Below are 12,404 nucleotides of genomic sequence, written 5' to 3' on the forward strand. Positions count from 1 at the left end.
TTTGTTTAAATAACGTAATTTGGACACATACAATAATAAGGAATATTAACCGTTAAGAATTAATTATATGAATAACTTGCGATACGTATTTTAAAACGTGTTTATAAATATTGAGAATAGATATTAACTTGGTTATGAAACGTTTAATAAATACTATTATATTAATAAATAACGAGACAATGATTTATAGAAGTAAATGACCAAAATACTCTAAAGTTTAAGATATACTCTGGGTGGTATAATTTAGGGATAATTTAAGGCTATATTTTGACAAAGGTACGTGTCCCAGAATGAAAATTACAAGTTTTCTCAGCGTACGAAGGGACACTCGAAAAACCGGAACTGGGACATAAGTCGCGTAACAATGTACGACTTATCGGAACAAAAATTACAAGTTAACTATGCATGTGAATTTAATATAATATATAATTAATTATATAAATTAAATATATTATATATATTATTAATTATTATGTCGACAAACAAAAAAACAAAAATATGTGAGCTGGATCTGACGGCCATGCGATCGCATGAGAAATAGGCATAAAACCCATGCGATCGCATGGGCATCAGAATCAGGAATTATGCCTATAAATACTAGGTTTCTGCGCGAGTTATTTTACACATATATTACTATGTGTAAATTTATTTATTTAAATTATTATTATTATTATTATTATTATTATTATTATTATTATTATTGTTATTATTATTATTATTATTATTATTATTATTATTATTATTATTATTATTAATTATATCACTTAAAATACTACAACGAGGTCATGAGCGTGTCACTTTCAAAATGGGTTTTCAAGTGGGATAGAGCTAAGGAAACTATGGGTTATTACTAAGGAGGTTATGGGTATTGTTCGAGGGTTTTGCTCGTAAGTCAAACCTAGTGTTTATCATCTCCGTTACTTCTACGTACTATCCTACAATATTGAATCTCAATATTGATACGTTGAGATCTACGATTCTTTGATATACCGAGTTTCGGTTACATTACGATGAACAACTGTATGTGCTGCTAAGGTGAGTTTCATAAGATCCCTTTTACTCTCTACATTTTTGGGCTGAGAATACATGCAAATGCTTTATTAACCGATATACAATATTTATATGCGTGAGTTTCATAAGATCCCTTTTACTCTCTACATTTTTGGGCTGAGAATACATGCAAATGCTTTATTAACCGATATACAATATTTATATGCGTGAGTTTTATAAGATCCCTTTTACTCTCTACATTTTTGGGCTGAGAATACATGCAAATGCTTTATTAACCGATATACAATATTTATATGCGTGAGTTTCATTGATCCCTTTTTAATTGCTTTTGCAATATATATTTTTGGGCTGAGAATACATGCACTTTATTTTAAACGCAATGGATACAAGTACATACTAAATTCTACACTGAGTTTGAACCGAAAATCCCTTACCTTTGGTAACTGTTAACTGCCAGTTATAAAAACTGGTGGGCGCGAGTAGTAGTATATGGATCCATAGGGCTTGATATCCCCGTCCGAGCTAGAGCACTAGCCTTTTAACGGACGTATGCTATTTGAGAAGTGTACACGTTGGTTTGCGTGTATTATTAAGATGATTATACAAAGGGTACAAATTATATATACGTTAAGTTTAGTTACCAGGGTGCTCAATTTCGTAGAATATTTTGATAAACGTTTCTGGATGAAACAACTGAAATCTTGTGATCCATCTTTATATACAGATTATGCGAAACATACAAACTATGAACTCACCAACCTTTGTGTTGACACTTGTTAGCATGTTTATTCTCAGGTTCCCTAGAAGTCTTCCGCTGTTTGCTTATATGATAGACAAGCTATGTGCATGGAGTCTTATATGGCATATTTTTCAAGAAAACGTTGCATTCACCAATTCATCATCATGTACCTTATTTTGACTGCATTGTCAACGGAAGTACTATTGTAAACTATTATATACGGAGATTGTCTATATGTAGAAATCATCAGATGTCGAAAACCTTTGATTTAAATATTCATTTATGGTATGCCTTTTCAAAAGAATGCAATGTTTACAAAACGTATCATATAGAGGTCAAATACCTCGCAATGAAATCAATGAATGACGTGTTCGTCCATATGGATTTGGAGCGATCGTCACATTGTAGTTATGCCTTTTGGTCTTACAAATGCACCGGCGGCATTCATGGATCTAATGAACCGAGTGTGCCAACCTGTGTTGGACAAGTCGGTAATTGTGTTCATTGATGACATACTTGTTTATTCTAAGAGTATGAAGGAACATGAACACCATTTGCGTGAAGTGTTGAAGACATTGCGGAAGGAGAAGTTGTATGCTAAATTCTCCAAATGTGAATTTTGGCTAAGGGAAGTTCAATTCTTTGGCCATATTGTAAATAAAGAAGGTATTCAAGTAGATTCGGGGAAGATAGAAACGGTGAAGAATTGGGGAAAACTGACTACGCCTACGGAAATCCGAAGTTTTCTCGGATTGGCCGGTTATTATCGTCGGTTCATCCAAGACTTTTCTAAAATTGCTTCTCCTTTGACGAAGTTGACGAGGAAGAACGTGAGGTTTAATTGGGAAAACGAGCAAGAAATTGCTTTCCAATTGTTAAAGGAGAAATTGTGTCAAGCTCCGGTGTTGGTGCTACCGGAAGGGATTGAAGATATGACGTTTTATTGTGATGCCTCGTTAAATGGAATCGGGTGTGTTCTAATGCAAAGAGGTAAGGTCATCGCTTACGCCTCTCGACAATTAAAGGAACACAAAAAGAGATACCCGACTCATGATCTTGAATTGGTGGCAGTAGTTCATGCGTTGAAAATTTGGCACCACTACTTGTATGGTGTCAAGTGTACGATTTATTCGGACCATAAGAGTTTGAAACATCTCTTTAGTCAACGAGATTTGAATTATCGTCAACGTAGGTGGATGGATGTGGTAAAGGACTATGATTGTGAGATACTTTATCATCCGGGTAAGGCGAATGTGGTCGCAGATGCGTTGAGTCGAAAGAGTCAACATCCAGCAATACGAGTAGGATCGTTACGCATGATCATTACTAACGATTTTCTTGTAAAGCTTAGTGAGATTCAAATAGAAGCGTATGTTCACAACAAACATGAAGAGCGGATTGTGGGGCAAACGGAGTTCATTACCTTAGGCCCACATGGTTTGTTGTCTTTTCAAGGAAGGATGTGGGTGCTAAGGATGGGTGGCTACCGACAAGTGCTACTTGATGAAGCACATAAGTCAAAGTATTCCATTCATCCAGGTGCAACAAAGATGTACTATGATTTGAAGAAAGATTATTGGTGGCCCGGTATGAAACGTGATGTCATTAAGTATGTTGAACAATGCGTCACGTGTTTGCAAGTTAAAGCCGAACTCCAAAAGCCGTATGGTAAGTTACAACCGTTGGAGGTCCCGAAATGGAAATGGGAGCACATTACCATGGACTTCATTACTAAGTTACCAAAGACGGCGAGGACCCAATACAATACGATTTGGGTAATAGTTGATCGATTGACGAAGAGTGCTTTGTTTCTTCCCATTCGGGAAACGATATCATCGGAGACTTTATCCAAGTTGTTTATCAAGGAGGTGATATCGAGACATGGGGTTCCTATATCTATTGTTTCGGATCGAGATACTCGTTTCACTTCTCGATTTTGGAATAAGTTTCATGAAGATATGGGCACTCAATTGAAAATGAGCATGGCGTATCATCCTCAAACGGACGGTCAAACCAAGCGTACGAATCAAATGTTGGAGGATATGTTAAGGGCGTGTGTTATTGACTTTGGTGGTAGTTGGGATGAGCACTTACCATTGGTGGAATTCTCATACAATAATAATTACCACACTAGTATTGGAATGCCACCTTATGAGATGCTCTATGGGCGTAGATGTCGAACTCCTATTTGTTGGGGAGAAGTGGGTCAACGAGAGATCGGGAGTACCGATTTGGTTCTAGAGACAAATAGTAAAATTGAGATGATTCGGGCTCGACTTAAAGCGGCGAAAGATAGACAAAAGTCTTATGCCGATAAAGGCAGGAGACCGATTAAGTTTCAAGAAGGTGACATGGTGATGCTTAAGGTTTCTCCATGGAAAGGTGTTATTCAGTTCCAAAAGCGAGGAAAGTTAGCTCCTCGGTTTATTGGACCTTTCAAGGTTTTGGAACGTGTTGGTGAGGTTGCTTATAGACTAGAGTTGCCCGAAGAGCTTGCGGGAATCCATAACACGTTTCATGTTTCCCATCTCCGTAAGTGTCTTGCGGATGACTCGACTTGGGTGCCGTTAGATGAGATTACGTTGAACAACAAATTAGAGTATGTTGAAGAGCCGATTGCAACCCTTGATGAAAAGGTTAAAATGTTGCGAAACAAAGAAGTTAGAACTTTCAAAGTGCAATGGCGACATCGAAAGGGGTCCGAGTTTACGTGGGAATCAGAAGAGTTTGTTTTGGTTTATCTTCCGGCTTGTCATGCGGCTTGGATCGCGAGGACGTGCTCCAATTCAAGTGGGGGAGAGTTGTAACACCCCGTTTTTCCTTTGGCATGTTGCTTTGGTCAACGTAGGAAGTCCAAAGGTTCGTATTCAATCTTTATTGCGTTTGACTCTATCCATGTTTGTTTAATCTAGTCATAAAACGAAAAAGGACCTGAAAACCAAAACTTACGGTCGCAACTTTTGAGCAGGGAGACATGTTGCTGAAAACAGCCAAGTTACGGCCATAATATTGGGGATTACGGCCATAATATTGGGGATTACAGCCGCAATTTTGTGGATTACGGCCGTAATATTTGGTGCTGACAGGTTACGAATTTAACCTTAAATTTGGGGTTTTTAAGGGGCTAAATGGTCTTTTCACATGTTGGACGGTTTGGAGAGCTTGAAAACTGATCAAACCTTATCTTAACTTCATTTATCATTTCTCACAATTCTATTTAATTAAAATCAAATCTAGAGAGAGAGTTGAGGTTTTAGAGTGAGAGAGCTCATTTTGATGAAGAAGAAGACCGAATCTCACCCGAACCCAAGTTTTATATTTGTTCCCTACGTCTCTAGCTACATTTTGATTGTATTGGTAAGTCCTAACTCTATGTTTTAAGTTTTAATTGGTTTATGGTTAGGGTTTTGGTTACTAGAGACTTGTATGACCCATTTGAGGGTAAAATGGGTGAATTTGGGTTATGTTGATGTAAAGAAACCCTAATAGCTATAATCTAGGGCTTTGGTCAAATGAAATGAGATTTGTAAGTATTAATTGTGTTGTTAGGCACTAAAACACTTGTTAAATGTTGAAAGAATTGTAAATGGGTTAAGTTTGACCAAGTTTGTAAGTTTAAGTGTCGAAATGGGTCAAAAGAGTAATGTTGACATAGTTTGGGTGAAATGGGTATGAATTACCCTAAGTTTGTGTTGGTTAAAGTTAGTAGACCTTAAATCGCTAGTTTTAGTGATTGAAAATGAGTCTTGGCCATTTATGGGCGGTTTTGGTGTAAGTGAACTATTTAATGCTAATGGGTCATTAAATGCTCAAGTGTAAGTAATGTGGTTAGTTCCACTAGTTTGTGTATTGAAAGTGTACTTAATGTATTAGGTACATTGCTTTGAAGTTCGGAAGTGCACAATCATCATCCTTGTATTAAGGTGAGTGAATAATTATGCGTGTACGTATATAATGTATTTATTTGTGTGGTATGAATGTGGAATTGTCGCGGTGTTCAAGACACCACATTCTAAGTAACGAGTAGTATTGTCGCGGTGTTCAAGACACTACTCATTGTTTTGATTGACACGTGGTATTGTCGCGGTGTTAAGACACCACATTGTCATGGGAGTGGAATTGTCACTCATTGTTTTGATTGACATGTGGAATCGTCGCGGTGTTCAAGATGCCACATTGTCATGGGGGTGAGTTAGTCGCGGTGTTCAAGACATCACTCGGGGGATTAGTGATTACGCGGTGTTTAAGTAACACTAATGGATGTTATGAACTCCGACGGTCTTTTACGAGTACCGTTCCCTTGTATGATTGGTTAACCATGGTTTTGTGAATTTGTATTTAGCATATTAAATTGTGAACTATATGCTATTGTTATTGCTAGCTTATTGTGAATTGCGGATAATAGTTTATGCATGATGTTTGCATGGTTGTCGAATTGCTAGCTTGTATGCGGTATTGTGTAAGTGATTGCAAGTAAGTAGGTTATATATGAACATGTATAATTATTGCATTCACTAAGCATTAGCTTACCCCTCTCGTTGTTTATCTTTTTAGATGCATGTGCGGACAAAGGGAAGGGGGTTGTGGGGTACTAGTTCCCCATGTTGGATTGTTGTTGAAGCTTTTGAAGTCGACCAAGCGTTTTGGGTAGTTTAGCCCCAAACCATGCTCGAAGTGTTGTTTGGATTAAAACTATCATTTTTAGTGGGTCGAACTTATATTAAACTTGATTAATGGTCTTCGTGCCTTTTGTAAACATTAAACTTGTTGTATGTTTTAATGGAACGTGTGGATTGGTTTACATCATTTAAATGGCGCGTAAACGTGTATTACTTTAAAAAAAAAAAAAAATTTACTCATGTTAATCGGGTTGGGTTGTTTCAGTTTGTTTGACAATCTTAGTGGAGGTTACCGTAGTTGATGAAGCGGTCACCTTATGCTGATTATGTTTGCTTTCGACATTCTTGATCACATGTGGTTCTCATTCAGAGAGGTAGATCAATTCTTGACGTACACATGTCTATTTATTGACTCCCTTTCTTGGTTAAGAATAGCAGAGATAGATCTACTTTTGACATAAGCGAGTTTATTAGTTTTTCTAAACATGTAATATCTGTTATCATCACTTGATGATCTTGAGACAATTGGTCGTAAATCAGTCTTTCTTTATGGTGTTCATAAATGATTAGGAAAGTTATATGCAATATGCCCAGGTTTACAACATCCAAAACATGTTATGTGATTGACAAAATATCTTGGTCGGTTTAAAGATCTATCACATGACACAGAAGAACTATAAATCTCAAGAACCACATAGGGAGCCTTTTTACTTTTAGAGTATTATAATACAATACACATTATATCAAGAAAATAATTAAAATCAATAACCAATAACAAATGCTAAAACTATCTTCGTTTTGATTTTACTGTATATTTTTTCAATAATAAAATGTTGTATTAGAAGTTGTACATAATTTTTTTTTAATTCAATATGTTAACTTGAGTAGGAAAGTGGACTTGAAATGTTACAGTTAAAAATCGTAGAGTTAAAGAAATAAGATAAAATATGAAGTTGAAGTTTTAAATATGACTTTAAATTCGAGTAATATAATTTGACTTAAAATGTTAAGATATCTATTCAAATTATATCTGGTACATGTATATAATAATTTTAATAATTGAAAGTATTATGCTTATATAATACTGTATAAATAAAATTTGTTTTTAATTCAGTTTTTGTTTAATTGATTTCATTAGTTTCGATTCAATATTTGGTTTAAACGGTTTCTAACCATTTTTTTTTTTTTTTTTTTTTTTATGTGTTGATTCCATTCGAGAAGCCTCTTTCTCTAGTTTGCACACATAAGCTCAAACCTCATCTCCTGCGTCCCGCTAACGCTAAAAATATACCAACAAATCATCTTGTTCACTCCAACGCAATTAAATAAATTAAAATAATAAAAATAATGTCTGCGATTAGAATACATCCGCCTGCTACAGCATTGACAATTTCCATCAAACACCTTACGCGCACTCCAAATTGTCGTAATTTCAATCGAATTGAATCCACAAAAACCCTAACAACCATCGCCATGTCTTCCAATCCTGTTGAAGTCTGCGCTAAATCTTCCCTCACCGTCCCCAATCGTCTTGGCGATTGTAAGTTCATACACATATGATTCCTTCACTTTAGGTGTTATAATTATTGTTATCTTATTCTTAATTTAATACAGTAACTGTTTGTCTTGTTTTAGGTCCTTTTACACAGAGAGTTTTGTTGACCTTAGAGGAAAAGCAACTTCCTTATGACCTGAAGTTAGTTGATCTAGGCAACAAACCAGACTGGTAACAATACATTTACTTCAATTACTTTGGGTATGGGTAAATTTAATGAATAATTGAAGAGGTTAGTTTTTTATGTAGGTTTTTAAGTGTTAGTCCAGAAGGTAAAGTTCCAGTTGTGAAGCTTGATGACAAATGGATTGCGGATTCGGATGTTATTACGAAAACTGTTGAGGAGAAGTTTCCAGACCCGTCATTGGTCACTCCACCTGAAAAAGCTTCCGTGTACGATTATGCACCCTTTTTGTTTGATTTGTGTTCATTTTCGCAAATTTATTCTAACCACATTGTTTACTCTTACTCGTATTTGTACGTTAATCACAAATGGAGCTTGAACTTGTTCATTGGGCGCCAATACACTAATTATATAATTAAATTCTTTTAAAATATGTACATTATATAATATACATTTATTGTTATTTAGGTTTATTTCATAAACTTTCGATACTTATTTGGTTTGAAATTTATTTTTATGTCCGAGAGGCGGAGAAAAGGTGAAACCTTTGATTGATATTATGAAATTATCGAGTTGTCACTGTATTTATAGTATCTGCTTCATACTGACTCCAATATAATTGATTCAAAAGCTCATACGCTAATAACTGAAAGGGCTACAAATTTCATTTCTATTGAGAGGCACAACCCCTCCCTGCCCCTATAATGTTCTGTCCTTGGTCACACACGAAAAATAACTTCGTAGCATTATTAAATAAGCTCTTCTAAAACTTATAGTTATAGGCTCTATGTTTCCGATTTTAATAAGCAATAAGTAATGGATTTGGTAGCAATAGACACGTTTATCTCATTTGTGGTTTTGTATATGCAGTGGGTCGAAGATCTTTTCAACGTATATTGGTTTCCTGAAGAGCAAAGATGCTAATGATGGAACAGAGCAGGCTTTACTGACCGAGTTGTCTGCGTTCAATGATCACATAAAAGAAAATGTGACAGTCTACACACTTTATATAGAATAATCTATGCTATAAACTATTGTATTTCTTGAATTTTGTTTGCCAACTTTAATTTCGTTTCTTTGTTGAAAGGGTCAATTTATAAATGGGAAGTATATCTCTGCTGCTGACTTGTCACTTGGACCAAAACTGTACCATATGGAGATTGCTTTGGGTCATTATAAGAATTGGTCGGTTCCAGATTCACTTCCCTATCTGAAAACCTACATGAAGGTACAATAATCTTTGTCAAATTGCTTTAAAATTACTTTGTACTGCATTTGTATGTAATCTGTTATAATTCAAGTTTTTTGTTTACAGACTGTCTTCTCGTTGGACTCATTCGTGAAAACTATGCCACTAACAGAAGATGTAATTGAGGGGTGGCGACCAAAGGTCATGGGTTAAAGCTAGCTATTCTTCGGTGTTTTGCATAACTCTATGAAAGTGATGGTCCATTTGCTCTCTTATAATTTTTGATCACTTATGTGGATATGCGTGTTGTAATTTGAGCCAACATGTGGAAAACTGATGTTATCGCTCCTTATTTTTAGTGACTACTTTTTTAGATGATCGAAACCATATACCGGTAATCACTAACCATATCTACATTTTATAATTGCTGCTTGTAAAAGGTGTAATATCACTTATTTCACTAATGCATACTCTAATAATAAGAAAGTACGATATATCAAGAAAAGCGAGTTTATCACTCATGAAACTACATCTTTTTTTCTTTTGAAAGCTGGGTTTGAAATCACTCGGGGACAAAAACCACCCACCCGATCATTTTCCATGCACACGTGCGTCATGAAACTACATCTAATGACCACATGTACCTCATGCCTTGTTACTGTGTATTATTGGCATCGTCATTTATTATTGAATGCATTATGTATTGGTTAGCTTATAATTGTCTTCAGTATAAGTTACTGAAAGCATTATGCTTTCTTTCAACATTGCCTAAAATGAGTATATCTAAGATTAATTCATTATCGCTAGGTAAATATTAACTAAACATCAATGGTCATATTGGAAAGAAGGAAAACCGATATTCGTATGTGCAGACCATTGCAAAGCTACAAAACAGAGATGGAAATCAAAATTAATACAACAAAAGGTAGCTCGAAATGAGAAAAACTAAATTACCACATGTTTAAGTTGTGTAAGGCTACATCAACAAGTGCATATATTATTATCAGATACGATACTATACAAGTATACATCTTCAGGAAACTGTAAAATGTTCCATATCTTGCCATCACTTCTCAACAGAACTAAGAATCAACCTAATTCAGTGAGTGGTTTCAATTGAAATCCCAGATCTATGAAGGGAAAAAAAAAAAAAAGTAAAGGACTAAATACCTTTTAGACCTAACTGAATTAGATATAGGGCCTCCATTAAGCCCTTAATGGAAAAACTATTAGGGCATAAGATACAGCCTACACTAAATACCATTGCTTAAGACACTAGTGTTTGGAATGAAATTAGCTACAGTGATCTAGATGGTTTCCCTGTGCTTATTATGGCAATGGATCAACATATCCATTGTGCAATCCGATGAGACTAACGATCGAGCTTTCATAATCCTCAAAAATCGGTCTGATTCCTCAAATTTCCCTACTTGGTGTAGACTAACAATCAACCAAGTAAACACCAAAGCACCAGGAGACAGTTTCCTATATTCCATTTCATAATAAAGCTTAACAACTCCTTCAACATCACCTTCTTTTCCATACCCTGCAATAAGATACGAATACGTATTTACATCTGGCACAAACCCTTTATCCAACAAAAGTGTCAAAAGTTCATTTGCTCGTAAAACGTTCCCATGTCCATTTAGCCTTTTAACCACTCCATTAAAAGCCAAACAACTTGGAACAAATCCACTCTGCACCATTTTCTCACAAAAATTCAAACTTTCTTCCAATCTTCCAATTTTTGCACATCCAACAATCAAATGAGTATAAGTCTCATCATAAACTTGCAAGCCAACACGTTCCATATCCTTAAACAATTCATCTCCATCTTTAATCTTCCCAACCTCACAATACGCACGTATAAAAGACGTATGCACAAAAGAATTCACCTTAAAACCTCTCTTAACCATTTCCTCGTACACCTCCCACGCAGACTCCAACTCTCCTAACTTAATCCTACCGTAAACAATCAAAGAATACGATATAGTATCTAAGATCATGTTCTTAATCAACATACGTTTCATCAAAACCAACCCATCTTCGATTCTCCCATCTTCGATCATCCTAAAAATCAAACACGTATTAACAATCACTCTAGGCAAACACCTCTTCCCATCAATCCTATCGACCATATCAACAAAAGTTTGTAACTTTCCATCTTTACACAATGCATTAACCATAATACCAACACTCTTTTCATTCGGGTACGTTCTATGAACAATCATATGCTCATAAACCTTCCAAACCAAAAACGTTCTATCCGATTTCTGAATTACATACAATAAAGTATTATAGCTAATCACACTCGATCTAAACCCATGTTTCCCTAAACAAAAACAACCCTCTACAGCCTCATCAATCATTCTTAACTTCGAACAAATTTGTATCAACAAATCAAACACAAAAGTACTCGAATTAGTAACATCATAGCTACTTATCAAACAATCTATAAATGAGATCACAGACGAATCATTACCCGCAACAGAACGCGCGAGAACCGATTCAATTAACGCGCTGGCATCTTTAACCAGCTTGGCATTGACTAAAATGTGGATTATAAGAGCGTAAGTGTGTGTTTGGTGTGCGATGTTGGTGAAATGCGATGACCAGTGGAAAAAAGATAGAGCTTTTTTAGCATTGGGTGGGTCTTTGAGTTGAATTAGTACTTTGTTGATGAGATTTGAGTTATTAAAATTGATAAATTTGAGATTTTGATTTAGGGTTTTCCAGTTGAGATTGTTTGGAAATGATTTGCAGATGGTGGTGATTTCAGCTGCTATTTTTTCTTCATCTTCTTCCTCCGGCGGCGGCAGGTGTGATGGTTCTGCCGTGGTGTTTAGGGAACATAGAAAGCGAATTGATTTTGTGTGTGGATTGATAATTCGGCTTAATAGCATCTTCGTCGATAGAAATTTGATTGTGGTCTGCTATTTGAAACGAAGTATAATTTGCTCCAAGGGCAGTTCTCAAAAAATGAGTAATTTGCTGTAAGGTTAACTATAATTTATATTTTACCCCCTTGACGTTTTTAATCGTTTGTGTTAAGCCCCTATTTATTTCGGTCACCGTTATTCGGGCGATTAATGCTTTAGATTTTCTAGGTATTTTAGGTGCAGGCGCGAGTTTGGTTGAAGTATTTCTATTTTCAAATCCTTTGATAT

At 35.6% G+C, this 12,404-nt stretch overlaps 2 protein-coding genes across 2 annotated transcripts; one reads left to right on the forward strand and one right to left on the reverse strand.

Annotated features, from left to right (window-relative positions):
- The first annotated feature begins 7,642 nt into the window (after positions 1-7,642).
- LOC139861903 (probable glutathione S-transferase DHAR2, chloroplastic) lies at positions 7,643-9,624 on the forward strand. The gene is made up of 6 exons (XM_071850431.1): positions 7,643-7,909; positions 8,005-8,095; positions 8,174-8,317; positions 8,919-9,036; positions 9,136-9,276; positions 9,364-9,624. The coding sequence occupies exons 1-6, from the start codon at positions 7,717-7,719 to the stop codon at positions 9,448-9,450; spliced, it is 774 nt and encodes a 257-aa protein (XP_071706532.1). The 5' UTR covers positions 7,643-7,716; the 3' UTR covers positions 9,451-9,624.
- A 577-nt stretch (positions 9,625-10,201) lies between these two features.
- LOC139862941 (uncharacterized) lies at positions 10,202-12,156 on the reverse strand. The gene has a single exon (XM_071851569.1). It carries the CDS (start codon positions 12,138-12,140, stop codon positions 10,545-10,547), a length of 1,596 nt encoding a protein of 531 aa, XP_071707670.1. The 5' UTR covers positions 12,141-12,156; the 3' UTR covers positions 10,202-10,544.
- Between the last annotated feature and the right edge of the window lie 248 nt (positions 12,157-12,404).

The sequence above is a fragment of the Rutidosis leptorrhynchoides genome, chromosome 8 (genome assembly GCF_046630445.1).
Source record: "Rutidosis leptorrhynchoides isolate AG116_Rl617_1_P2 chromosome 8, CSIRO_AGI_Rlap_v1, whole genome shotgun sequence".
NCBI lineage: Eukaryota > Viridiplantae > Streptophyta > Magnoliopsida > Asterales > Asteraceae > Rutidosis > Rutidosis leptorrhynchoides.